The sequence below is a fragment of the Cutaneotrichosporon cavernicola genome (assembly GCF_030864355.1).
Source record: "Cutaneotrichosporon cavernicola HIS019 DNA, chromosome: 1".
Classification (NCBI taxonomy): Eukaryota; Fungi; Basidiomycota; class Tremellomycetes; order Trichosporonales; family Trichosporonaceae; genus Cutaneotrichosporon; species Cutaneotrichosporon cavernicola.
This window is the reverse complement of record NC_083393.1, coordinates 1202891-1229842: the sequence shown is the minus strand read 5'-3', so window position 1 is coordinate 1229842 and position 26952 is coordinate 1202891. Positions and strand designations below refer to the sequence as shown.

General features: G+C 58.5%; 10 protein-coding genes across 10 annotated transcripts; 5 read left to right on the top strand and 5 right to left on the bottom strand.

The window, feature by feature from the left end:
- Positions 1 to 1809: 1809 nt before the first annotated feature.
- Positions 1810 to 3940, top strand: CcaverHIS019_0104580 (uncharacterized protein; the record flags this gene model as incomplete). The annotated part of the gene is made up of 3 exons (XM_060600544.1): positions 1810 to 1968; positions 2016 to 2232; positions 2322 to 3940. 3 exons carry the CDS (start codon positions 1810 to 1812, stop codon positions 3938 to 3940), a joined length of 1995 nt encoding a protein of 664 aa, XP_060453006.1.
- Positions 3941 to 5760: 1820 nt separating this feature from the next.
- Positions 5761 to 7937, top strand: CcaverHIS019_0104570 (uncharacterized protein; the record flags this gene model as incomplete). The annotated part of the gene is made up of 4 exons (XM_060600533.1): positions 5761 to 5957; positions 6269 to 6458; positions 6685 to 6984; positions 7260 to 7937. 4 exons carry the CDS (start codon positions 5761 to 5763, stop codon positions 7935 to 7937), a joined length of 1365 nt encoding a protein of 454 aa, XP_060453005.1.
- Positions 7938 to 8466: 529 nt separating this feature from the next.
- SGT1 (uncharacterized protein) lies at positions 8467 to 9643 on the bottom strand (the record flags this gene model as incomplete). The annotated part of the gene is made up of 3 exons (XM_060600522.1): positions 8467 to 8516; positions 8744 to 9119; positions 9407 to 9643. 3 exons carry the CDS (start codon positions 9641 to 9643, stop codon positions 8467 to 8469), a joined length of 663 nt encoding a protein of 220 aa, XP_060453004.1.
- A 1363-nt stretch (positions 9644 to 11006) lies between these two features.
- Positions 11007 to 12059, bottom strand: CcaverHIS019_0104550 (uncharacterized protein; the record flags this gene model as incomplete). The annotated part of the gene is made up of 6 exons (XM_060600511.1): positions 11007 to 11023; positions 11057 to 11138; positions 11454 to 11687; positions 11756 to 11768; positions 11801 to 11806; positions 11917 to 12059. The coding sequence occupies 6 exons, from the start codon at positions 12057 to 12059 to the stop codon at positions 11007 to 11009; spliced, it is 495 nt and encodes a 164-aa protein (XP_060453003.1).
- Positions 12060 to 12793: 734 nt separating this feature from the next.
- Positions 12794 to 14585, top strand: CCT3 (uncharacterized protein; the record flags this gene model as incomplete). Its single annotated transcript, XM_060600500.1, has 3 exons — positions 12794 to 12830; positions 12872 to 12933; positions 12969 to 14585. The coding sequence occupies 3 exons, from the start codon at positions 12794 to 12796 to the stop codon at positions 14583 to 14585; spliced, it is 1716 nt and encodes a 571-aa protein (XP_060453002.1).
- A 781-nt stretch (positions 14586 to 15366) lies between these two features.
- Positions 15367 to 16707, top strand: CcaverHIS019_0104530 (uncharacterized protein; the record flags this gene model as incomplete). Its single annotated transcript, XM_060600489.1, has 4 exons — positions 15367 to 15571; positions 15603 to 15727; positions 15761 to 16046; positions 16085 to 16707. 4 exons carry the CDS (start codon positions 15367 to 15369, stop codon positions 16705 to 16707), a joined length of 1239 nt encoding a protein of 412 aa, XP_060453001.1.
- A 108-nt stretch (positions 16708 to 16815) lies between these two features.
- CcaverHIS019_0104520 (uncharacterized protein) lies at positions 16816 to 19572 on the bottom strand (the record flags this gene model as incomplete). The annotated part of the gene is made up of 5 exons (XM_060600478.1): positions 16816 to 17112; positions 17150 to 17884; positions 18802 to 18879; positions 18919 to 19029; positions 19171 to 19572. The coding sequence occupies 5 exons, from the start codon at positions 19570 to 19572 to the stop codon at positions 16816 to 16818; spliced, it is 1623 nt and encodes a 540-aa protein (XP_060453000.1).
- A 383-nt stretch (positions 19573 to 19955) lies between these two features.
- CcaverHIS019_0104510 (uncharacterized protein) lies at positions 19956 to 21986 on the bottom strand (the record flags this gene model as incomplete). The annotated part of the gene is made up of 1 exon (XM_060600467.1): positions 19956 to 21986. The coding sequence occupies one exon, from the start codon at positions 21984 to 21986 to the stop codon at positions 19956 to 19958; it is 2031 nt and encodes a 676-aa protein (XP_060452999.1).
- A 947-nt stretch (positions 21987 to 22933) lies between these two features.
- On the bottom strand, positions 22934 to 24040 carry CcaverHIS019_0104500 (uncharacterized protein; the record flags this gene model as incomplete). The annotated part of the gene is made up of 1 exon (XM_060600456.1): positions 22934 to 24040. The coding sequence occupies one exon, from the start codon at positions 24038 to 24040 to the stop codon at positions 22934 to 22936; it is 1107 nt and encodes a 368-aa protein (XP_060452998.1).
- A 1012-nt stretch (positions 24041 to 25052) lies between these two features.
- Positions 25053 to 26629, top strand: CcaverHIS019_0104490 (uncharacterized protein; the record flags this gene model as incomplete). Its single annotated transcript, XM_060600444.1, has 2 exons — positions 25053 to 25315; positions 25369 to 26629. 2 exons carry the CDS (start codon positions 25053 to 25055, stop codon positions 26627 to 26629), a joined length of 1524 nt encoding a protein of 507 aa, XP_060452997.1.
- Between the last annotated feature and the right edge of the window lie 323 nt (positions 26630 to 26952).

Sequence of the window (26952 nt, the reverse complement as noted above, 5' to 3'; positions counted from 1 at the left end):
AAAGTGTTTATCCCTTATTGTACATGTATTCTCTCTCCAACGGAAGTGCAACTTGGACGCGACTTGGACAAGTTTACGGATGGCTAGAACAAGGGGATTCAGGGAACAATCGTGAGAAGACGCGAGGGCCACTTAAACAACAGTACAACAGTTCAAATCCAAGCTGCGAGGACAAGTGACAGGGTAGAGTAGGGGGAAACACCAAACAGGGTCATGGCGCAGAAGGAGTGCTATTCTGGAAACAGTGCGTGGGTACCATGGGTTCGTGGCTTGTCACTCAACTTCCGTCGGCAACGGCAAAGCACGACCAGGCCACTTGACATTGACGCACAGCTCAACCCCTTGCGCGCAGCACGCGCAGACGTGTACACAGCCCAGCCTCGGCCCGACTTGTACGGTAATGCGTCCATAGAATGCAGAATACGCGACTGCGGCACGCTACCGGAGCGTTCCTCGGCTCTGCGATTGGGTTGAGCGCATGCCATCAACATCCGGGTGTCCCGGTCGTCGTACCTGTTTCGGCTACGGCCCGGGACTTGGCCTTGACCTTTTGCTTTTATGCCGAGTGTGCCCGATGCTTTGAGCGTACACTGCTTGTCGGAGCAACAATGCACAGTACTGTAACAATTATGAGTAACAGGAGGGCTGTCCAGTTGTCAGCCGCCAGCTGGACGTGTCCGAGTCGCTAGACTAATGTGTGTTGCTGCAAATGAGTGTGAGCACAATGGCGATGGCTGTAGAGGGGGCTTTGTGACTACGTAGCCGGCGGCAGCCATTATTCACGGAGGCAAACAGTTAGGCTACGTCAGGGAGCAAGGGCCAGGGGAAGGTGTAAGGGAATTGAGCTTTAATAGTTACAATATAGCTTGACTGACCATGACACTTTGAACCCTGAGGTTGTTGTATATTTGGTACATGGTACAACCAGCGTAACCCAGCCCAGGTGACACAGGTTAGGGTTGACCCAAGTGATCGTATTATACCGTCCGCACAGATGGACAGACGACTGACGTACGTACGTAGACAGAGTGGGAAAACAACAAACCCCCAATCAACTACTAGGCTATTACTGTAGGCAACTACAGGCAGACTGCGCCTTTGAGCCCACAGGCCATAGCCACACAGGTAGTCAACCCCAGCACACACTGACAACCACAACCACTCACTTCTCTCTCTCTCTCTCTCTCTCACACACACACATTCACTCCTCCCCCCTCCCCCTCCTCCATCTCTTAGCACCTCGCCGCCATCCCCATCGAACCCTCCCTCATCACCATCATCTGTCCCATCTTCGTCACAACGAGACGTCATTCCCGCCGCACTTCTCATACCCACCCCACGCCATCGAGGGATACTCACCCAACGTCATTCAACCTATCCCCGCCTTCCTCTCCGCAGTCCGTCTCCCTGATCTGTTCTACAATGTGAGTGTGGCGCCTCCTGCAGGTTTGGGCCTCTAATGTATTCTGGTGCATGTGGCCATGCGACTCGTGCATGTACAAACAAGCGTTACTCCTCACACGACGCAACGTCCATCACACGAGTTGCAGTGCAGTGCCTCCTTTCACGCAGTTGCTGCGAGCTACGAGGACAGCCATCCTGTCCGTTTCTTCCATGTCAAAGTCAATCTGCACGTACAAGTTGCAAGTCACAATGCCTTCATCACCATCACTCCTTGAACCCATTGCCAACTTGTCTAACAATCCCAGTGTATCCACAATTTCTAAGCCTATCTAGTATTGGATATCGCAACAGTCATTCCTTTCATCATCTCCTTTTCAACCCTCCCAGCCCGGTGACAGTTACACAATGCTCGCCTCGACGCTTGCCCTCTGGGCTCTCCTCCCAGCGCTCGCCACTGCTAGGCCCAACAACGAGAAGCGACAGGCAACGACCGTCGCAGCGGCTTCAGGTCCCCAGCCCAACTCGTTCCAGCCTGCTGGCGACGCTGGTATCTCGGCGCAGATGGTGAGTACATGTCAATGTCACATCAGCCCATGCTAACACCGCCACAGATGTTCCTCGGCACCAAAAACAAGGTGTACATCCTCGACAAGACTGAGAACAACCCGACCACCATTGATGGCCGATACGGCTCCCACCCGGCTTGGGCGGTCGAGTACGACATCAACACGCAAAAAGTGCGCCCGATGGATGTCTACTCGAACACTTTCTGCGCTGGTGGGGCTGTTCTTGGCAACGGTACATGGGCAGTCTTTGGTGGTAACCAACGTGAGTACTGCTTCTCCTGGAAGTGTAACACCGTGCCTGTTGAATGATTCAAATTGGCTTGGCGGAAGGAACAGCCTCTGACAATACAGCGGTCACTACCGATGGTGTGGCCACCAACGAGATGGCTGCCTACAAGGATATGACGGGTGGCACTGCCATCCGCATGCTCGACCCATGCGATGACGAAAAGTGCGAATATATTCAGGGCGCTCAGACTCTGGATATCAACGACGACACTGGTGGCTACCTCCAAATGACTGGCAAGCGCTGGTACCCCACCGTGGAGACTCTGCCCGATGGAACTCTGATTGTCATCGGTGGCGACAAGAATGGCGGCTACGTCAACACTGCCGCTCAGGACAACCCGACCTACGAGTTTTTCCCTCCAACCAACGAGGGAGCGGTCAACCTCCAGTTCCTGTCGGACACGCTTCCCGTCAACCTCTACCCCCTCACCTGGCTCCTGCCCTCGGGCAAGCTGTTCATGCAGGCCGCTCGCAAGACCATCATCTACGACTACAAGTCCAAGGCGACGACCGACCTCCCAGACATGCCCATCGCCACCCGTGTCTACCCTGCGTCTGCGGCCACCGTCATGTTGCCACTTAGCTCGGCGAACAACTGGCAGCCCACCCTCCTCTTCTGCGGTGGTTCCGCTACTGAGCAGTGGGGAACTGACGTTGGTCCAGGATACAATGTGACTGCGGTTCAGGCCGACAACTCGTGCTACCGCATTACGCCCGAGGGATCCAGCAACCCTATCTACGAGCAGGACGACTGGATGTTCGAGGGTCGTTCCATGGGCGAGTTTGTTCTCATGCCCGACGGGAACATCTGGATGGGTAACGGCGCGGCAATGGGCACCGCCGGCTACGGTGACTTTGGCTACTCTGCAGGCCAATCGTATGGCCAGGACCCGGTCTACATGCCTGCCATCTACCGTCCCTTCAACCAGCCCGGCCAGCGCTGGGACCGGACCGGCCTCGTGGCGTCGCCCAACGAGCGCCTGTACCACTCCACCGCCATTCTTCTCCCAGACTCGTCCATCCTCATCTCGGGTTCTAACCCCAACAAGGACTTCACCAACACCCAGTGGCGTTCGCGTACTGACGTTGAGCGCTGGTACCCGTCGTACTACAACGAGCCACGCCCGACGTTCACTGGCCTGCCGGAGACCTTCTCATACGGTGGCGACTACTTCAACCTCACCCTCAATGGTACCATTGACGCTGCAGCTGCCAACTCAACCCGTGTGACCCTCATCCGCGGTGGCTTCCACACCCACGCCCTTGGCTTTGGCCAGCGCCAAATCTTCCTGGACACATCGTACACCTTCGACGAGGCGACGCAGACAGCCACCGTCCACGTCTCACAGCTGCCAGGTACCAACGGCCCGAACCTCTTCCAGCCCGGCCCGGCCCTGGCTTTCGTCCTCGTCAACGGCGTTCCCTCGCAGGGCGAGATGGTCATGGTCGGCAACGGCCAGCTCGGCGAGCAGCCTACTGCTGCCAATGCCGACCTGCCAGGCTCGCAGACTGTGCCCCTCCCTCAGCCTCCCGCGAACAACGATCCAGCAGCCGACAAGGCCAACGCCGGCAGCACCAACGTCAAGAGCGACGCTTCCTCTGTGTCGGCTGGTCTTGTCACGCTCGCCCTCCCTGGTCTCATCACCATCATGACCCTCCTGGTCCCCGCCGTTCTGCTCTAGTAAACACGGACACTTAGCGTAGAACACTTGTCTCGATAGCATCGACTTTCGTTGTCGTACAACCACTGCATTGACACCCTCCCCACAATGCGCAGTATATAGCAATGTAATTAGAATGGACACTTTGACTGCGTCGTGCCATACATGCCGCCTTGGGCTGTGCTGTTTGGCGTTCTTTCTTTTGCCATGACTGAGTCCCAACCCTGTGCGGCCATTAAATCAGTCTCCTCCCTTCCGGTATTGCCCGCAACCTGACTCTATCCACATCTATTCTTTCCTGCGGATCAGCGGCATCTGACCATAAACGAAGGTCGGTTGTCAAAGTCTCCCCCAAATCGTTCGGTATGCCATCGCAAGCTCGATCACAACGTCATCGGTAACTGACATCAGCGGCTGGGCATGCAATCCGGTATAAAATACCTTTTGACGTACCTTTCCGTGGCTCATGATGACGCTCCAGCGGCAGGTCTGCGGGTGGCTAGTGTCTGTGAACAAAGTCTTGGCCGCAACGAATCTTTGGCGCTTGGCAGAGACAATGCAACGACAAACTTTGGCTCCCAGGGACCCTATCCGAGTCTATCCCCCACTGTACCCATTGTCGGCATGCCCGAGCCGCCTCCGCCCGAGTAGCAAGGCTCTGACAAAAGAGTTGACACTAGTCCATGTGGACCGGCAGCCGGGGCACACGCCGCAACCATGGCGCACTCCATTCAACCACTTTCCGCAGCCGATCCCGTCTGTTCCGCGAAAGTCCCACTATAATTCAACGCAACCAATTAGTTGAGTTACAACTGCCAAGGATGTGGGTATCGTAGCAGACACATAGTGTGGGAAGCCGGAGGCCGTGACGGCTGGTAACTTGCTAGGTCTATTCCACCCAACCATCGGACAGGTAGGTACCCCGTCTACTCCGCTCGGGATAACCTCTGTTGTGCTATTCGCGTCCCGTGATCCCACGATCCTGTAACGCGGGTGACAGTCACGGCCCAGAACTGTGAAGCGCACGCCATTATCGTATGCAGCCATTGGGAGGTGCGTTCCAGTATCTATTATCTACAAAGTTGGAAATGCACACTGCATGCGGATTCGGTGGTGCTTTGTGGACGAATAGTGTCAATCAGACCTCTGATCGGACGTGACCGTTGACCGTTACGAGGGTAGAATGAGGATCGGGAGGATGTGGATGCGAGGATACGACGATGCGAGGATTGGGGACGGCACGGTGAGAAATGCAAGAGCTAAGGCTTGGTGCATGTTGGGCTTGCTGGGTATGACCGCCAATGCGGACATGCAACTGTAAGGTGAGACGGCCCTCAGCCCGATCAGCCAAGCATGGCTCGGGTTGAGAGAACCGAAACGGAGACCTTGGGCAGAATACCCAATACGGAGGGATTAAATAAGTTAATACACTGTACGGATTGGTATTCTTTTGAGTTAGGAGGATTAGGAAACAAAAGGAGAGAGAGAGAGAGCAGCTAGTGCAGATGGCGAACAAGCACTCTGTGATATTGTCAACACCACCGATTATCTCCTTCCCTCTTCCTTCCATCCCTCCATCTTCTCTCTTCCATCCCTCCATCTTCTCTCTTCCATCCCTTCATATCATCTCTTTTCCTCTCACATCCTCAATCAACTCCCAGCATCTACTTCAACCTCCACATCGCAACCCCCTCTCCCGCTTCACAACCTCCCTCTAAAAGCCGATCCCGTTCCGGTCGGCAACCCAGTGGTGGCCACGCCCATTCGCGCCCTCCCACCCATTACACACCACGCCTTCTTCGACCACAGCTACTTTCCACAACCCCTCCCACCAACAACGTATGGCCGTCACCGCCGCACCCCGCGACCGCGTGGTCCATGTGCCCTCTCTCGGTGCAGATGGACCGCGCGAGCGCTCCCCTTCTCCTTCCTCACCGCCACTCATCTCCCCCAGCACTCTTCCTCCCGAAGATGACTCCAAGGTCGAGGTCTCGCGAATCGAAGCTAGCGACTTTACCGGCGTCACCTTTAGCCCCGAGTGAGTAGACCCCGGCAGTTGGCGTGTCCCAAAAGTTCGCCACCGGGTCGAGGGGATATCATACACATTCATTCGGGACGTGCTACTGCTGTGCGCACAATTTTGGGGGGCAATTGCGAGGCGCAATCACGAGAGGCGCTGTGCGGCATTTCCATCAGCACACGCAGCGCAGCAGGCTCATCCCGGCTCGCGGCTATGTGGGCAGACTGGCAGACTGAGATCGCCAGGTCCCAGAGGGCTGTTCGCATCTGGGATCGGTCGCCTGGCCTATTCATTCATCCCCTAGCCCACAGCAAACGCTGACTCTACAGACTATGGATGCAGCGGAGGCACTGGGCGCTCGATGTACTCCGCAAGGAAGGCGTTCGCTCAGTAATGGACATTGGATGCGGGCCAGGCTCGCTTCTCCAGACGCTCGTAATGCCCCCCAGCACCATTAGCGAGAAGCCTATCCGGGGCGACGACGGAACCATTCCAGACGGCAAGGAGCTGTTCATCCGCGTGAGTCGTCCACCCCAGTGAGCGTGCGGAGCTCGTCCGCTATGACTTGAGCCCAAAACCTACATGCGCTGTCGATGTCAGCCTCTCGCGTTTCGAGAGCCGACTCATGTTGGTGACATATTTGCCGCTCCCTGGTTGGCCGGTCGACTGGCTCGCAATTTGATCGTGCTCGAGCCTCTCTTCGCCCTTGCTCTAGATTGTGGCTCTAGATTGTGGCTGACGACAGCGCCTGGTTGGTGTCGACATTGACCCTGCCGTCATGACGTCGGCTCTGCAAACCCTCGCAGCGCCCTTGAAGGTGGAAGAGAGTCTGATCCGCAATCCCCCGCCTTCAATCCCCCGGTGGGAGCCTCTCGACACGGAGCTGTGGCTCGGTAACATTGAGCTGTACAACTCTAGACTCGAGGGCTACGAGGCCATCGTTGCACTCGAGGTTATCGAGCACTTAGAGCCCAACCTCCTCTCACGCTTCGGCGTTGTCACTATGGGCACGTACCGGCCGAAGCTGCTTCTCGTCAGCACTCCAGTGAGTTTTCCTGCACCTGTGCGGGGGTGTTGGGCTCGGCCGTGATTGTGTGTGCTCGGACTCTTGAGCGCTGTGTGCGCGATAGATCACAAGTGGCGAAGGCCGCATCGAGGCTCTCGCATCTCATCGCACGCGGCCCGTGCGTCACTCGATCACAACTGAGGCCCTGGATGGGCCTGACGCCAATGCCCATGAGTTGGCCATTGTTGGCAAGATGCGTTCCTCCTCCGTCCCTCCTGCAGCGCTTGCACTTCGGCAACTCGCGCTAACCGCAGAACTTTGACTTCAACGCCAAGTTCCCCAATCACCACGACGAACACCACCATGGTTGCGGCAAGCGCGGTTTTGTTGACCCGACGGGGCGCACGGACCGTGTGTTCCGTCATTCTGACCACAAGTGCGAGATGACAGCCGACGAGTTCCGCCGCTGGGCCGAGTCGGCAGCGGCCGACTGGGGATACACCGTCGAGGTCAGCGGTGTCGGCATTTCCAACAAGCCCTCGTTCTATCCCCCCAAGGAAGGCAGGAAGCCTAGGCCTATCTACGCGACGCAGACGGCTGTTTTCCGTCTGGCGACCGGAGTCCCTATGCGCTCGCCTCGCAGCGTCCGCACAGTTGATCTCCCGTTCATGCTGGGTGCGAGCGAGAGTGCGCATCCACATAGACTCGCTGCCAAGGCGCGCCATCCGCCAACCATCTTCCCCGCACCCGGCGCACCCATGTCGCCTGAGGAAGTGTCTGAGGGCGTGCACACGGCGTTTGCGAGCGTCTCGGTCAACCGCCTGAGACTCTCCGAGCTGTGGGCGATGAGTGATATTGCGCCGATGTGCTGTGGCTCGAAGCGCTACTTCGTGGCCTGCCTTGGCGGATGGGGCGATTGCCCGTCCGTGCACGAAGACTCGGGCTTCAAGGTCTTTGAGAAGGACAACAGCCTTTGGGTCGAGCCCAAGTAGAGGGCGTCCGTATGGGTGGAGTATGTGCTCGCCGCCGCACCGCCGCTTGGGTGTCTCTGTCTCTTCCCCAACCCGCGATCGACAGCGCGGGAGGAGGACAGCGGCGGTGACGGTAAACGAGTAAAGGAGAGAGTAGAGTCGCCAGCAGGGTGCGTTCAACATCAGCACACCGGCCACTATCTAAGCGAAACACATCATTCGGCACCATGTAACAGGCTACGTTCGACCGTCATCAATGTACAGTTCGTCACACAGCATGCATTCGGGTCCATGCGAAATGGGGTAGCAGAGCGTGATGCTGACACGACTGAGTGACGTCTTGTCTCGGTCAAGACCGAAGCGGCCTGAGAAACTCTCCGAGGAGGTGGCTAGGCTGCGAGACGAAACAAACAGGCCCTGCCAGGTCTGGAGGAGGCAGGTCCACCTAATGACCGATCTCCGCTCTAGCTGTCTGCTTCACCACTGATGTTGCTAATGCTGCTCCCATCTCCCCACTCCGAGCTCAGACCAGACACAGAGTCTAGCATCGCTACATCTTCATCTCGTACATGCCGTCCGGCGGGCGGACGGGCACCTTGTCTAGCAGTCAGCAGTGTTCTTTGACAGACAAGGAGTGACTTGTGACTTTGGACGTCTAGAGCCGATGCAGCCGAGGCAGCCGAAGGCCGCGGCTCAATCTCGATCAACGCCACAGGGGGAATCAAGACTCAGGCGGTTGAGATATCCACGTGCTTCTCGTCATCTGCTGCGCATGTGCGCCTCGGTACCCCTTATCATGTGTCATGTGGCGCGGCACGGCAACTCACCCTTTCCGACGCTGCTCCAGTCGGTGCTGAGTGCGGTCCCACCACTTTCCGTAAAGCTCTTGATCATTGCGCGGCGCGTGTCAGAGTCGGCATTTGCGTAGATGCCGGCAAATAGTTTCTGGAGTGCCGCATCGCCGCCACCAGCCCCATTGTCTTCCCTCTCGTCGTCGAGTTCCGACATCACCGCGTCCCAGTTCTTCTTCGGCTTGGTAGAGTCGGGCTGTGGCCGCGCGGTCAAGGGACTAGGAAGAGAGGCAGTTGACGGCTCGGGAGGGGGGGAGGCGTACGCGCGCGCTGCTGTTGGGTCAACTGGCGAGGTTGCGAAGAGGGCTGGCCAGGTGACGCCTGGCTGGTCTTTGGGGAGGCGCAGCTCGATCTGGGGTCAGTACCAGACAAGGGGATGGAAGGGAATGGAACAGGAAACAGGAAACAGGAAAACAAGGAAATCGAAGCACGTCAAGAAGAAGGGCACAAAGTTATGGGATCATGGGACATGATGTGATTACAGGGAACATGTCGACTCGCGGAACCGGTTCGTGTGGGTGACGAGAGGCGCTAGTGCCTGCTGATCGGCCTCGGCCCAGCTAGTGCAGGGAAGGGGGATGTAATAGTCTGGAATCCACACCGCTTCCGAGTTGCGCCGAAACAACGAGCCCGGCTCACCTTTGTACTGAGGACGCGCTCCGAGCACTCTGCAGGAATGATTGCGCCTGCAAGTGGCCCAACACTAAACTCGGCCGCCTCGGAGCCTGGGATCGCAGGGAGCGACACATCGACGTGGTGCGTGTGATAGGATACGTTAACGGGTGTGCCGGCGTATCCCTTGATATACAGCGAGACGGTGAGGTTCTGAGGTGTCTGGAAGAAGTCGTGCCGCGGTAGCGGCAAGGATGTTGGCATGGTCGTGCGAGGGGTCGTGCGAGGGGTCGGGCGATGGGTCGGGTGATGGGTCGGGTGATGGGTCGGGTGATGGGTCGGGTGATGGGTCGGGTGATGGGTCGGGTGATGGGTCGGGTGATGGGTCGGGTGATGGAGAGTCGGGAAGGGGAAAGAGGCGGAGGTCTGCTGCTGCTGCTGCTGCGGCGGCGGCGGCCAAGTGGAGAAGAGGCGAACAGAAGAGACGGACAGAAGATGGAGATGAAGAGATATGGAGAGGATGCAAGTACAAGTTGAAGGTGTCAGGATGCTTCAAGTGCGGAGGTCCGAGGTTAAGTCAATAACGGGGGCAGATGCTGGTGGCGTGGGATTCGGGGTCCATCAAAGTCCATCGAGTCCAGACCAGCGCCACCCACCACAAAAACATGCATACGAACGTCGGCGCATACGATCCCGATGCAAGACCCAAATGCAGAGCATGCAGTGCGGTGCAGTGCAGAATAGATTCACAGACGCGCCGGTTTGGGCGGCATTGGGCGGATGGGTGGCGATAACCTGGGGTCATTGCGCACAAACAAGCTCGCAGCTCGAGACTGGCGTCGCTTCGCAACTGTGCCCCAACAGCCGGGCCTGGCCACGTTGAATTGGGTGCCGTTTTGCCGTTGTCATGCCAGTCATTCCAGTCTGGGCCAAGTTGGGCACGTTCCCCTTGTACGCTTGCGACAAGGACCGGCACCACCGTGGCGGGCGGGATGCGAGGGCTTCCGGAACTGCTTATTGCCCGAAGACATGCGTGACGCGATGGTACGCCAGATATGCAACAGTATGCAACAGATACGCTTACGCTGCTCCTTCTCATTCCTGATCCTTCCCGACTGACGTTCCGCACTTTGACGAGTGCCAGCGCAATGCCCGTCTCTTCACCGATCGCCGAGCATGGCTATGCCGAGCTCGGTCAAGTTGTTGACAACACAGATGCCAAGCAAGACAGGCGACCGACGTATCCTCATGCGTGGAACACATATCAAAATCACCTCCCTCACTATCGCGTTACTTTGTGAGAGGCTGTCCGTCCGTAAAAGCCTGCACGACAACATGTCTGCGCAGCTCGGCGACCAGTCTCAGCGACGAGCACTCTTCTCAGCAACGAGCTCTTTGTCACCAACAAGTTCCAGCCACCGAACTCCACAAGTTCCAGCCACCGAACTCGTCGCTCTCGACCACACGGCCAACGCCCAAACCCCAGCCCTCGATGCTGCACATATTCCCAGGGATGTACTCGTTGCCCTGCAGCCCCCGCGCGCACTGCGCAATGTCAGTACCCTCCAAGCCCCGCGGTCCACATTCGTGAGTGTCACCAATGGCAGGTCGCCATGCATTTCTAGGCCTAGATGCGGACAGAGTCTGGTGTCAGCTTGCCCAAAAGATAAAACTCACCCGACTTGGCGAGCTTCTGGACGTCCTGCTCGACGCCCCAGACGTGGGCGCGCAGGTCGAGGAGCTCGAGGTGGAGGCCGTCCTGGGGTCAGCGGGATGCCTGGGAATCTTCTCCAGAGGCCGAGGCTTGCTCTCGAACCAGTCTCTCCGTTCATCGAGCCAACCTCACTGCTCATCACCTGTCTCCCTCCACCCTCCCCCTCCCTCTCCCAACTATCTCCTTCTCATCTCCAACCTCTCTTCTTCCGTTACCTCCTCCACTCTCCCTCTCCCTCTTCTGACTCTTTCCCTCTCAGCTTCAACCTCGCTTCTATCCGCTGCCTCCTCCAGTCTCCCGAGTGGTTGTAAACCCGACCTCTCCTTCCCGCATCATCGCCCTCTCCATTCCGACACTCACGTAGACCTTCTTCATCTCGCCGCGGACCTTGGTCACATCCTCCTTCTGCGGCACCGAAGCCTTGAGCGCCGCCAGGTCCTTCTCAACAGTCTGCAGGCGGTCGAGATGGGACGTGATCTTGGCGGTCGAGCCCTGCAGCTCTGAAACGCTCGCCATCAAGAGGCCAGTGGTAATCTTGCTGTCCTGCTGAAGGTAGTAGACGCCAAGGGCAGTTGCTGCCGAGAAGCCGAGGAGCTGGGGTCAGCGAGACTAAGCGGAGGTGGGTAGAGTGCGGCTAGTGTTCCGCTTTGCGCGCAACTCACGAAACCGAAGATGCTGCCGTCAGCTCTGCTGCATGATAGACTCACCCGCCACTGTAGAAAAAATGCAATCACAGTCAGACCATGGGGAAGAGGAACGTCAGCATCGCACGAAGAGGAGCGGAAGACCGTTCGGCGCCGCGGCGCCTTAAGTCGGGACCCACCGGAATCCGCCGACCGGCTTCTGCACGGGGACCTCGCTAACGACGCCCTGGGTGGCAGCAGGTGCGGGTTCGGCGAGGCGACGGGCCGACGAGTGGATGGCGCGGCGCGTGCCGGCAGCGAACAGGCGGGCGGGGGCGGACATGTTGAGAGGTGGGTGGTTGCAAAACGGGCCAATCGGTGAAGCGTCATCCTGATAGTGGAGGTTCTACAGTCGCACCGAAGGGACAAGATGTAGCGAACGGGCTTCCGACCGAGTGGCCCGGTAACTCAACGTATTCAACGAATGGCTACTCAATGTGTCTGGGTGGGATTGGTACCGGCTGTCTAGTCAAGGAGAACGATGTAGGAGACACGACATGCAAGGCATCTGCACAGGTAACGGCCCACAGTCACAATTCCGCTTCCACCCTCCGGGGGGGACATTCAGGTTGTTCGAGTCGTCGTACGCCTTACACCTGACTCTCCTTCAGAATCCCTCCTTGCTTCCATATCTCTGCAGTCCCATCAATGCACGCACTGAACCAATGCAAAAGTCATCCAGCTTCTGCTGGGGTTCGAACGCACCTGCAGTGATATTTCCGCGAGTCCCGAGGGCTGTGGCGATGGGCCAGAGCGTGGCGACGGGATCAAATGTTTCGGTGACCACGCGTCGCGTGGAGATGTTCGTTGACGTTGAGACGCTCACCACCAGACTTGCCTTCCACGCCATTCTTCAGTCAACTTTCGCCGACGACGACCACGACAGTCACGCCGGTTATTCGAGGACACCTGTACACCACTACATACCCCACTCTCTCGCTTAATCCGCCCGCGCGCGTACACTAGCTCCAGCGTGAGCTCCCTTTTCCTTCCTCACCCCCTCCAAAACTCTCCACGATGGCGATGCCAGGAGGGATGCCCATGATGGTGATGAGTGAGTCCGCTTCAAGACGTCTACGGTATAGCTGACAGCAGACACCGGGCCTGAGCGCCAGCAGGGCCGCAAGGCGCAGACCGCCAACATTGTTGCTGCCAAGGTGGGATCCCGTTGGTCCGTATCAGCTTACACCAGACCGTCGCCGACGTGATTCGGACATGTCTCGGTCCCAAAGCGATGCTCAAGATGGTCCTTGACCCTATGGGCGGCATCTTGCTCACGAACGACGGCCACGCGATCCTGCGTGAGATCGACGTCGCGCACCCCGCTGCCAAGTCGATGATTGAGCTGTCACGCACGCAGGATGAGGAGGTCGGTGACGGCACGACGTCAGTCATCATCATTGCAGGCGAGATCCTCGCGTACTCACTGCCTCTGCTCGAGCGCCACATCCACCCCGTCGTTATCATCCGGGCGTTCAAGGGCGCACTCGAGGAGGCTCTCGAGACCATCAAGAGGATCTCAGTGCCAGTCGATGTGTCGTCTGAGAAGGACATGCTCGCGATCATCAAGACATCTATCGGCACCAAGTTTGTGAGCCGCTGGTCCGATCTCATGTGCCACCTCGCGCTTGACGCGATCAAGACGGTCGCGGTCACCGCCGAGGCCGAGAACGGGCTCGTGGGCAGCGGCGCGGGCGGCAAGGAGCTCAACATTAAGACGATCGACATCAAGCGCTACGCGCGTGTTGAGAAGGTGCCTGGTGGTGAGATCGAGGAGTCGCGCGTGCTCAAGGGTGTCATGGTCAACAAGGACGTGACCCACCCCAAGATGCGCAGGCGGATCGAGAACCCGCGCATCATCCTCCTCGACTGCCCGCTCGAGTATAAGAAGGGCGAGTCGCAGACCAACATTGAGATCTCGAAGGAGGAGGACTGGAACCGCTTCCTCCAGATCGAGGAGGAGCAGATCAAGGCCATGTGCGACAAGATTGCCGAGTTCAAGCCTGACGTCGTGTTCACTGAGAAGGGTGTGTCCGACCTCGCGCAGCACTACTTCCTCAAGGCCGACCCGCCCATTACCGCCATCCGCCGCGTGAGGAAATCGGACAACAACCGTATCGCGCGTGCGGTCGGCGCGACCATTGTCAACCGTGTCGAGGACATCCGCGACTCGGACGTCGGTACGGGCTGCGGGCTCTTCCACATCGAGAAGCTCGGTGATGAGTATTTTACCTTCCTGGACGAGTGCAAGTCGCCCAAGGCGTGCACGATCCTTCTCCGCGGCCCGTCCAAGGACATTCTCAACGAGATCGACCGCAACCTTGCGGACGCGATGAGCGTCGCCCGGAACGTCGTCTTCAACCCCCTCCTTGCGCCTGGCGGTGGTGCGACGGAGATGGCCATCAGCGTTGCGCTCGAGAACAAGGCCAAGACCCTCCACGGTGTTGCCGGCGCGCCATACAAGGCCATCGCCGACGCGCTCGAGGTCATTCCCCGCACGCTCGTGCAGAACTGTGGCGGGAACGCGATTCGCGCACTCACCGAGCTGCGTGCCAAGCACGCCGCCGGCGAGAACATGTACGGTATCGACGGCGACACGGGCAAGGTCGTCGACATGCGCAAGTACGGCCTGCTTGAGAGTGCGAGCGTCAAGATTCAGACGCTCAAGACTGCGATCGAGAGCGCAACGCTCCTGCTGCGTGTCGACGACATTGTGTCTGCGCGCAGGCCCGACGAGCAGCGTGGTGGCGTCCAGACCATGGCCGACGGACAGGCCGAGGACCTCCAACCCGACGGGCCTCAGATGTAAGGGGGAAGGAGATCATTGCATGGCAGGTATTCTCGGATGCAGATATTGAGCGGAACATGCGCGTGCGGGCACAGCTGGTGCTGACCGAGGGAAGACACTACGTCGTCGTGGTTGTAGACTAGCAAGCAGGGCTACTGATTGACAGGGGGGAAGAACTTGGTTCTCAAGGCGACATCTCTGCATTAGGTCGCGTTCACAGAGCAGTAACACCTGAATGGGTATGAGAAGCGGTTGTCCGGTTCTTATGGCCTGAGTGTTTAAAATAGCGCCATAATTTTTATTGTCATAACCAATAATCTGATCCCTTAACTCAGTTGGTAGAGTGTCAGATTCCAATGTTGGAATATAGCTGCTTAGCAGTATCCTGGAGGTCGTCCGTTCAAGTCGGGCAGGGATCGTCTTTTGCTACCATCTTTTCTTTTTGCTCCACCAACAAGAACTATAAGCCTTGGCAGTGTGAACGGGGATGTCTGCATCCTCTTAGCCGCCTCTCCATCTCTGCAGAAGGAGGCCGTTGAGAATGTACAGGAATGCCTTTTGAAGCGGCTTGGTTGAACGACAGCTGGTCAACTCCGCTCTCCTCCCCCACCCTACGTCATGTGGGGTGGGGGGTGGCGGCATTCCACGGACCTGGACGGTACGTAGCCCACCAAGAGTATACTTAGCCCAACCACTCCTTTAGCCCACCCATCAAGTTGAGCGCTCGAGCTGGCAACGTCGTCTCCTCTTAAAGCGGAACTGGTCCTCATCCTCATCTGGTCTTTTACACAATCTGCCCAGCATGCCCGTTACATCGTCCTTTACGCCGCTCGAGCTCCTTCGCCTCCCCCTCGCCTCGGCGTTGCGCGAAGAGTTTGTCGGCCGGCCCATTTCCTCTCTCCGCACCCCGGCCGTCATTATCGACCGCGCGGCATTCAAGGAGAACTGTGCGCAGATGGGCGCCAAGGTCGATGGACTGGGCATGCATTTCCGCGCCCACATCAAAAGTATGTCAAGTCTAGGCTTTGCTGATCATAGCGCACAAGACGCCGGAAGGCACGCGTCTCCAAATTGCAGGCGGGGCGCGTACCCTTGTCGCCTCGACCATGCCCGAAGTATGGGGCGTCCTCGAGGCTGGCATTGACGCTGGCGATATTGACGATGTGGGTTATTTGAAGCAAGGGGTCTGACTGTAGATTCTGCTGTCGCTTCCAATCTCGGCGGACAGGATGGAAGACCTCAACGACGCGCAGGAGAAGGCTGGCAACATCAAGATCCGGGTCATGGTCGACCACGCCGAGCAAGTCTCCCATCTCTCTGCCGCGGCCAAGAGGTTGGGTCGCAAAGCTCCGTGGAGCATGTTCATCAAGGTCGACGGAGGGGGTAACCGTGCCGGTGCACCGCCCAGGAGTGCGCAGATGGACGCGCTCCTACAGGCATGCAAGGACGAGCCGGCAGTCGAGATTTTCGGCTTTTATTCCCGTGAGCCCAGAAAACAAAAGGCAGTTAACTGACACTAGATTTCGGGCAGTCTTATGCTTCGCGCAACTTCGAACAGGCGGGCCAGTATTATGCCGGCGAGATAGAGTGCGTTAATGACGCTGCGGCACGAGCAATCGAGCTCGGACTCAAGGGCGACTGGATCCTCAGCGTCGGCGCTACACCTACTGCCCACGCTGCTGCTCTTGGCGCGGCGGCGCCCGGCGGACTGAATGGTACCCTCGAGCTGCATGCTGGCTGTTATTGTCTTAACGATTTACAGCAGGACGCTACTAGTCTTGTTCGCGAGGGCGGACTCGCACTCACCGTTCTGGCAACCGTTGTGAGCAAGTATCCCCATCGCAATGGGGGCGAGGTCTTGACCGACTGCGGAGCGCTCGCTGTTAGTAAGGACGTCGGACCCGTGCCGGGCTTCGGGCGGGTCGTCAGCAAGGGACATGAGGGGTGGTCGCTGGGTCGCGTTAGCCAGGAACACGGCGTGCTCACTCGCAAAGAGGGGGCAAAGGAGATCGAGATTAACGAGCAGGTGCGGATTGTTCCCAACCATGCTTGTCTCGCTTGCGCTTGCCACCCATGGTTCTATATTATTGACGGAGGCGGGGACAAGGTCGTCGACGTGTGGGTGCCGTGGAAGGGCTGGTAGCTGTGATACACCATGCAAGGTTGTTGGTTTCAGAGACATTAAACACTTCGCGCATTCATACAACCATACTATCAGTGCCAACAACACAGCCTGTGTGTGTGAAATCCCCTACGCCTCCTTGTCGTTCGTCGCCTTGTACATCTCCAGCGCTGCGCCACGCGCCTCCTTCATGCTCGTCGCGATGGCCCTGAGCTCTTCGAGCTCCGCCACGTCGTCCCACTCGCGTTGGAATTTGGCAGCGCCGAGGGCGATGGCATGCGCCGCGGATCTGTGCGCAGCGGCCGAGAGGGCCTGGAGTGCGACGAGCTTCGTCATGTTCGCGCGATGATCTCTGCCGTTCTTATTCTTCGTGTCGTCGCCTCCTTCGTTTTCGCCGTCCTCGACAAGGAAGACCTTACTGGGGTACTGGCATCAGCTCAACTGTGACAAAGCTGGGGCTCACCTCCGCCTTGTTCTCGCCGTCGCCCGCCTCACGGCCACGCTTGCTCGTGGTGGCCTCCATGCCTTCGACAGCACGTCCCATGAGGTTCCTGGCCTGCACGAGAGCCTTGGTCTGGGCTGTGGTTTTGATGCCGCTCAGGAAACGCTTGGTGCGGCTGTCCTGGGTCGGGGTCATCCCCTTCTCCTTGTCGAACCCGGGGTTGTCGCTAGCGTGAGAGTCGGCACGGGAAGGAATCCGGGGCTTGCCGCGGAGAGGGACGCTGGCGAGGTCGTGGGCAGTCGGGTCGTGGGAACCATCCGGTACGGATGCTCGTTGGAATCGAGCTAGGAGGATTTTCTCGTTGAAGAGAGTACGGCGTGCGGCCTCGTATTCCTCCTTGCGTTCGAACCTCATCTCCGGGTTGCTGGACTCGAAGCGAGCCTGGAGACACTCGAGATTGAAGACGTGGTTTGCGAGCGCGGTAAGGTTCTCGCGCATATTCCACGCTGTCGGAGAGGCGCCCTCATCGGTAGCGAGGACTTCGATGAGCTCCTGTTCCGTCGTCAGGAGCCCTTTAGCGAAAGTGGCCGGACCGAGGGCGAGTTCGGAATCGTCTTTCGCCAGATCGGTTATGTAGGCGTCCAGGGCGAAGGCAACCGCCTCGCAGTGCGACAGGAAGGTTTGGTGGTTCTCTCCGTGCCACGGGAGGAAGTCGTCCGAGTCAGTACTAGCGATGCTCTCGGTCATCTCGGTGCGCTGCATGGGGTCTTGGGCTTGGGGGAAGGCGGTAAGCCTGTTAGAGGAAGGCGGTAGGCCAAGCTAGTAGAGGCTGCAGAACGGCGCTCTGTTGAGGGGAGGGAAAGTACCGGAGATAAGGGGTCCACCGCGATGCTATCCTCCGAAGCATCAGCTGCAGTACAGAGTGTCACTTACTAGCTGTACGACCAGGAAATGTTGAGGAAAATGGGGTGAAGTTGAGAGACGATAGACGGAGCAATTAAATATAAGCGAAGGAGAACAAGCAACTTCGGTTGGTGGGAAAGCTGAGGTTGGGAATGGAAAGCGAATGGGAGGTTGAGTCCGTGCCATGGGAGCTAGTGATATCTGTGAGGCATCAGCTGCAGTACACAGTCCCACTTACTAGATGTAGGATGAGAAATTGGGAGGAAACGAGTTGAGGGTGAGAGAGGAGCGATGGAGCGAAAAGAGGGAAGTGAAGGACAGAGAGGAGGATAGGTTGGTGGGAAAGCTGACTCGACTGGGAACAAAGGGAAGGCCCGCCTTCAGATGGCCCATCCCGGACGTGGACAGTTGAGCGTTCTCAGCCGCGGTGGGCTTGGATGCACCAAAAATACATTACAGATTCTTCCCACAATCAGCTCGTTTTTTTTCTTGCCTAACATTGCCTCGGGCGTCGCCTGGGATGCGGGCCCACTGAGTTTTTTAGGATTGTGAGTCCTCCCCATCTGCAACGTTCCTGCCTTCTTAGCCGCCTTGAGCACCTTCATCGCCTCGAGGCGAGTCTCCTACATCTTGGCCCAATAAACTCTATTTCTTGGCGTCATCAGAGCACCCGCGTGTGTGGACCTCGAAGCCTTTCGACTCTGCGAACCCTCTGTGCGCAGCGGCCGAGAGGGCTGTCACCGCGACAGGTTTATTCATGGGGGACACACAGAGGTGTCGAATTCGGCTCTCTGCGGCGCGTGGTCGGCTCCCGTCTCGTTGTCGACGAGCACAACCTTTCGAGTACGCTGGACCGTCAGTTGACGGTTCGGCTGTTGGGGGCCAACCTTTTCCTGACTATCCTGGCCGTCGCGAGGGTGCTTGTGTGCCGCTGCCGCCATCGCCTTAACAGCGCCAGGGCCGATGGCCAGTGCCATGGCCTGACCGAGAACTTCGGTCTGGCAAAGCTCGCTGACGGTTGGGAAAACCTGGGGTTTTCTTTTCTGGGTTGGACGCCCGGCGTCGTCAACAATTTTCGGAGTCACCACACTTTCATGTGAGGGCGAAGAATCGCCGTTAAGGGAGCGTTAATGAGGCACCGGGCGGCATCCGAGAGAGTTGACTGGGGTCGCTAGCTCCGCGGAGTCGAGCGAGGAAGATCTTCTCGTAAAGACAATGCGCCGGATGAGCTCATGGTGGCGGGCGTTGTAGAAGCTGGAGTCACGGTTTCCAGCCTCTACATGAGCCAACTTGAAGTCGTAGTCCACATGATACGTGAGGGCGGAAACAATCTGCTCCATGTGCCACTCCGTGGGCGTGGCGTTGATGCCTCCTGTGCGGAGACCCTCAAGCAGCTCCTTCTGCACCGCGAGTAACTCCTTCGCCACGGTGCAGCTATCTTCCTGTTCACCTTCCTCCTCGAGATCGGCGATGTACTCGGACAACGCGCTGATGGCTTGCTCTCGATGTCTCACAAGGGTTTCGATTGTCTCTCCTAACATGTCGCGCCGGATGCCTCAGCGGAATAAAGGAAGGCTGTAAGTGCCTGTGGACGTGATTGCGTGGTGCGGGCCCAGGAAGGTGTGTTGGTGGTCACGATAGGTTTGCGGTGAGATGTCTGCGGTCAGCAGCAGCCCCGGCCATGAAACCTACTTTTGGCTTGCAGACAACCAGAGACACGGAGAACGTTGGTGGAAACCAGAGATGGATGTAACGAGGTGAAGATGAGAAGGTTAGTGAGATAAGAGATGTAGAGCTGCAGAGGGAGGAAGCAGGAGGAAGGCAGGAGGAAGGCAGGACCGAAAGCTGACTGGACTGAGGGGAAGGTCAATGGCAGCCACGTACCAGGTTACCAATGCCTGTGACACAGTGTACATCAGCAACACTACTTCTTCTTCTTCTTCTTGCCGCCTTGCACGAGGAGGTCCCCCCCCTCGCCAGCATCACCTCCGCCTTCCTGTATCTTGAGGCCCGCCTCTAGCGTGAACATGAGGTCGCGCACCGTCTCATTTAGCGAATCGACCTCGGCAGCTTTGGAGTCACGCGCGGCCCGCACCGTCTCGAGGTCCTTTTGCAGCCTCGTAATGCGGCTCTGGAGGCCAGTCGACATACTGCGCTCCGAGCCGAGGTTGGTCTGCAGGGTACGGGAGAGCTGAAGCGCGTTCTCGGCACGCCGCTCTGCCTTCTCCTTTCCTGCCTCCGCATCGAGACGGGCAGTCTCGGCCGCTTCCCGTGCATCCTCGGCTGCCTTAGTGCGGGCAGCCGCAGCTTCGAGTTCCGCTACGCGGGCGCGCGCTGTCGCAGCCTCGCCTTCGTAGTGCTGGCGCATTGCCTCGAGCTGGCTGCTTAAGAGGTACGAGTACTCGAGAGTGATGGATTCGATCGTGCTCATCTTCTCCGCGTCACCCTCAGAGGGGCCATGCTGCGACGAGGTGCGCGTGGGTCCCTCGCTTGACTGGCTGCTGGGCGAGTCCTCAAACTCAAGCGGACGGTTTAACGGGAGCTGGCGGTGGGGACGCGGCCCTTCGTGAGCTACTATGGCGGCGAGCGAGGAAGCAGAGGGCAGCTCGACGAGTTTTCCGTCCATCCGCGACTGAATGAGGCGATGTACGTAGTTGTCACCGCGGTAGTCCCACACGCGCTGGGTTTCGAGCTCCATCGCCAGCTGGTGCCCCGTGTCCTTCCAGTGCCGCCGCGCGTGGCCCTTCGAGTATCGCCCGCAGCCAACAGAGCCGCATACGACGCAGATCCACGTGTCGTCGGTCGAGTCGCACATTCCGCAGCGCGCGAGTTCGACGTTCTCACCTCCTCCGCGAGGTCCGGGACCGGACGTGATCTGCTTTTGCGCGCTGGCGAGCAGAAGGTGGCTAACGCGGCACACCGGGCAGCGTGAGTCGCCCCACTTTCTCAGGCAGTCGCAGTCGAACGTGTGCGCGCACGGAAGTGTCACTAGACCCGTGACGCTCGAGTCGAGGCGTTCCAGGCAGACGGGACAAGAAGGAAGCTCGACCCTTCGCTCCTTGGACACGCCGGAGAGGAGCTCGGGAAGGGCCGCAGCGCGCGACGCGTACACGCTTGGAGGGAAGGCGGGGATGGCGACGTCGGTGCGCTTGTCCTCGAGGCGGTGGAGGACGAGGTGATGAACACGGATGGCATGGCACGTCTCGCGCGTGTCAAGAGTCGAGAACGCGCGGCCGGTGAAGATGACCATGAAGTCAGACGCTTGGCTCGGCTCGCGGAACTTGAGGAGCACAATGGAGCGATTGGGCGTTGTCGCCTCGCGGATCATACGCACGCCTTCGAGGCACGTGACCCATCCGCCAAGGAACTCGAGCAAGTCGGATGGGCGCATCCATGCGGGTACAGCTAGGATCGCCACCAGGCTCCCATCCTCGCCCTCGGCATGCTCGCTAGCGTACCCTTCTGTGCGATGCGAGCTCTCACCGTTCTGTCCCTCGAGACGTGCCACAAGCGAGGCTGGTGGTGCGTGTCGGAACAGGTGGACCACGCCGTTGCCGACGTGCGTCACGCCCGACGACGTGCTCGCCGCCACGGGGTTCGGTCCGGCGATGTGAGCGAGTAGCGGCTGGAGGCTGAGCGCGTCAGGCAACTCAGGGATGTCAGACGTCGGACGCGACTCGCGCTTGCGACGGGGCTTGGTCCGCGGCTTCGCGGGGCTGCTGTTGTTCACCATGGCGCCAGGAACAGGGCGTTTGGTGGGGGAAGGTGGGTTGAGTGAAGTAGCGGTGGACGGACTGTCTGGGTGGTCGCAGGAGTGATCGACACTCTTGTCGCGCGTCAAGTCGATCCAGTCGACGGTGATGTCTCCTAGGCGCCAGTCCTGGCCTGGCTGGTCTGGTGTCTCGCTATTAGGATGGATCTCGATGATGATCGAGTAGATGTCGCTGTTGGACATGGCGGGGTACGGCGTGGGTGCCGATGGAGGGCTCAGAGAGCCATTCTGTTGCGGTGAATTTGATGATAGTAGGGGAAAGAACGAGGCCGATGGTGAGAGAGGGAGATAGTTATTAAGGTGGGAAGGTGACAATGTCGATGGTAATCATCAGCCCAGTGCAGACTCCCGCAGCTAAGTCATCCCGCAGCTTGGTATGTTGGGTGGCAACGGAACCAAATTGGCCCGGTGGAGGCCGTCCACTTCGACTCGGTCGCGCCCATCAGTAGGCGATTGTAATTGAACGCTCTCACATGCATGGGGACGCGCTTGAAGTAGAACCTAATATAGATGAAAGGGGTTGACTTAGGAGAGAAAGACGTGCTGTGCGTGAGAGGGACGGGAGGCTGACCATTGCTGATCGAGCACCACCACTCCTTCATCAATCGACTCACACGGACCTCTGGTGTCTCCAACACCTCTTCCCAGGCCCCGCAAGCCCGCTGAGCCCGAAAGAGGAGCTTCTCACCACTGTGATCCCAACACAGGACCTGCGGCGCAATGCTCTCCATTGAAGGAGAACAGGTTGGAACCAATTACAAACCGACCCTCTTCCAACTGAGCTATGATGAGGACCACGAGGACCACTTTTGAAACCCCACTTGCGTCGCGGATGCGGCTTACGCTTGTACCGAGGCTTTATCCATGTCCCGGTAGTTCTAAGGGATGGCGGAGGAAGTGAAGAGAACAGAGGGAATGGTCGTTGCTTTCAGTCAGTTGTTCATCGTCAAGTTTGAAACTGTGCATATGGCTTATTTGTAAACCGTGGCGCAATTCTACAAGCTTCATCGTCCCGGTAGTTCTTCTCAATTCGGATTTGCGCAACGCAACTCCGCTCCGAATGCATACTATGACAACACTATTTCTACTCCTACAGTGTGCTCCTAAAGGCGCGTGTTTCTCCGTATAGACTACCCGATGTCCATCGCGTCATCACCGCGTCCCCATTCCTGTGTGATGCCATCACCCCACTGACCAGCCGGCTGGGTCTGCATGTCTTCGTCGTCGTCGAGGACCTCAAAGCGTCCCGGTTCCTCTTCCCACTTCTGGACAACATCTTCGGCAGGCGAAACCCCGAGAGGACGGTACAGCACGAGTCCGCGTTCCGGCACAGCATGGAACGCAGGCTTGCGGAACTGATCGCTCTGCGCAGTCATGAGGTGAGTAAGGAGTGAGGGTGATATCGTGAAACCGTCGTCGCCCGGCTGCATGAGGTGCTTGTGCTCCTCGTACGAGTACTGCCGCCGTGGACCAGGGTCGGGAGAAGGCGAACGAGTGGTCGATGACTCGGGGCTCGAGAGCGAGGTGACAACAATGCGGTCTTTCTCCGGCTCGTACCATCCCGGTCCAGAAGCGATCGGCACAGGCTCCATCGCCACATCCTGATCCATGTGCGACCGCTGCCGCTTGGATGCGTCAGGTCTCTCGTCGTCGAGTCGGAGGTGCTTCCGTTTAAGCGGTGACTCAAACTCGATTGTTGGGGTGCCTTGGAATGTAGGAGGTGCGGGCTCGGGCTGTTCTGGGTGCTCTATCCAAGTAGGCTGTATGGGTGTGTGATGCGCCTGTCGCAGCCGCGCGCGCTCAAGCGGAGGGCGATAGGTTGCGTCCGACTCGTAATCGTCGTCAGATGGTGGGGTGGATGACGACGAGCGGCTGTGCGGGAACAAGGGGTGGCGGATTGACGTGGGTGACTTGTCGGAGAGCACCTCGACCGCCACATCACCGCCGGGAGGGAGGCGCGTGGGCTCCAACTCATCGTCCGAGCTTTCAGTACTCAGTCCCCGCGCCAAGTACTGTGAGCGCTTGGGCTCGTCGGGCTGCGGCGAGATCGACATGGTCGCGAAGCCATTGCTCAAGTTTGGCCGACGGCGCTTCTGTTCAGGTGGCGCCCATTGCAAGTCTGTCGGCGGTGAGTCGGCGCGGCGCTTGCGGGGTGGTGAGAAGGGTGTCGGTGTGGGAGCGAAGAGCGGTGGCTGCTGGTATCCCCCCGGGAAGGCCGACCCGAAATGGCCGCTCATGTCGTGAGACCGATCGGGCCGCGAGGTAGGGAAGGCGCACCGTGGCGCTCGCGGTCAGGTGATCGAGTGATTCAGGCTGGCGAGTGAAGGTGTAGCAGTTGTCGTTGTTATGGATGAGCTGACAGCATGGATGAAGAGGACGATGAAGTGTGAGGAGTGGGACCAAGGATGGAGAGTTTGTTGGATGACGACGTATGTGTACCTCGGTCTGAGACATATCTCTTCACTCACTTTCATCTGTCCAGTGTGTGCCCCGCTCATCTCCGAGTCTCCATCGCGTTCGAGAACACTCACTCTGACTCCACACTTGATTCCACTGGCATTCATTTCAATATTTGATTCCGCACTCTTTGGGTTCACGTTGCTTCATGTGCCACGTGGCATTATTCACAAAGCAACGCGTGACGGCTTGGCAAACGCGTGACGTCAATGTAATCAGGTCCCACCCCACGCACGACGGCCAACAGTCGATCGTTTGTGTGTTAGTGTGTGGCGGAAGATTGGGGGAAAAGTGCGGAATCAAATGGAATGCGATACGGGGTGATGACTTGCACGTGCTCCTGGCTTACAGAGGGAGGAAAGCCACAAAAGTGAGTTTGAGGGTCCCGGTTAACCGGATCCTACCTAGACTTGTATCGATTGCTTATTGGCCACCAACTCACCAAAGATACCAAAAGGTCTTAGGTCTGCTCTACTACTATTACTATTACTGGTACAAACTCCATACCATACCGTACCTGTCACACAGTGGCTACAATACACTGCCTCTCGCGTGATCACTTTCCTCTCAACCAATATTATCTCTTGCCACCTCGCAAAGAATCTCAACTCTTTACACCCTCATCACATCAAAGTAACTTCGGGCTCTCGAACGCTTGAACTAATCCGTCCTAAGCCGCACCTGTCGCGTCCTCGCCTTTTCGTCCCCTATCGGAGCCTTCCTCGCTACCGAAAACTGGTCTTGTGACGGACCAAACTCGTTATCGAAACTCCTCTCTCAATCTCAACCATAATGTCCTTTACCCCCTCCACCCAGCCTCTCGACCTGAGCGCGCCGATCTCGCCTCTGCTTGGCGCACAACGCACCCCTCACTCGCCGGCAATGGGGGCTTCGGGACTGGGTCGTCCAATTCTCCGCAAGGGTTCGACCGGCAGCTTCTCCAAGCTCGCCGACTTTTGGCTGGATGGAACGCCCAGCACCGTCCCGGGAACGCCTGCCGAGGCCCTCTCGATCGTGCAGGGTGTTCCTCACGTCGCTCTCAGTATCGATGCGAGGTGGGTTTGCCGAATTTCGGCTGATTGCCGGATCATCTTCGCTAACGGCCCAGCAAGTGGCGCCACCCGATCTTCAAGCAAAAGGTGCTCGGCATCCTTCGCCGCCTCAATGTGCCCCGCTGGACGCACCCCAGCCTCAAGGGCTCGAGCATTCACCTCCAGAAAGTGTCTGGCGCGCTCACAAATGCCGTTTTCTTCGTGTCGTTCAACCCGAACCCCGAGCCGACGAGCCCCAGCATGTCGCCCATGCTCACGCCCACGATGCCTCCCAGTGACCCCGAGAACCCGCCTGATATGGCCGAGGGCGATTACCCTCAGACGCTCCTGCTGCGGGTGTACGGCGTGTCGACGGACCAGCTCATCAGCCGTGACGAGGAGCTGCGTATCCTGCACGTCCTCAGCGAGACGTACGGTCTTGGTCCTCGTATGTACGGCACGTTTGCGAACGGGCGCGTTGAGCAGTTCTTCCCCTCGCGCGCGCTCGTGCCGGCCGAGCTCCGCGAGCCTCTTATCGCTCGCGGTATCGCCCGCCGCATGCGCGAGTTACACTCGGCAGACCTACACCTCCTCGGCTACAACGAGGGCCGGGAGACGGAGCCGCAAGTTTGGAAGTGCGTGAATGACTGGATCGAGCCTGCGCAGGAGATCCTCAGCGTCCTAGAGGGCATTGGCGGCAAGTGGGAGGTGTGGGTCGCCCAGTTTGGCTTGCACAAGTTGCGCGAGGAGCTCGACGCATACCGTCAGTGGGTGACGGCGCAGCCTGACAAGGGCAAGGGTGTCGTGTTTAGCCACAACGACACACAGTACGGCAACCTGCTACTGCTCGACGCCGAGATCCCCGCCGGTATGGCCCCTCACCACAAGTACATTGTGGTGGATTTCGAGTACGCGGCCCCCAACTGCCGTGGCTACGACATTGCCAACCATTTCCATGAGTGGCGCGCCAACTACCACGACCCGGTTGCGCCCCACCTCCTCCACGGGCACGGCGACTACCCGACCCTCGAGCAGCGGCAGGACTGGTACCGCGCCTACCTGTCCGTGCAGATGTCTGTGGGTGAGGAGAAGCTCTGTAAGCGTGCCGAGATTGCGCAGGAGCGCGTCGATGCCCTGGAGCGCGAGGTGCGTATCTGGAGCCCGGCGTGTGCGGCCATGTGGTGTCTGTGGGGTGTCATTTCCGCCGAGGAGCAGGTGCGCGCATACGTCGCCAATCCCGACTCGAATGAGGAACTCGAGTTCGACTACCTCGAGTACTCGCTCGAGCGGCGCAGGATGTTTGTCGACGAGGTAAAGTCGCTCGGCGTGCCGCTGTAAGCCACGTCGGAGTGAGGGGAGGGGAGGTTGTGTAGGCGAAACCCCGACGGAAAATTCTATCGCGTCCGTGCCGCCCATCTCTGGGAGATGGGCGAGGGCGCACGCACCCATGCATTGATGGGCGCTGCACGCTCAACCCGTGCCAAACCCGTATCTCTCTAATTCGGGTACCTAGCTTATTCCGCCATCATCTGGCGGGTGTAACCAGTAAGGCCGCTGTGGGGACACATCCCAGGTGTTGCTGAGAACCTTCCGTAAACGAAAACTACATATATTGTAAGACCGGTATGATAACATCATTTCTGGGTAGGATTGGAGCGAAG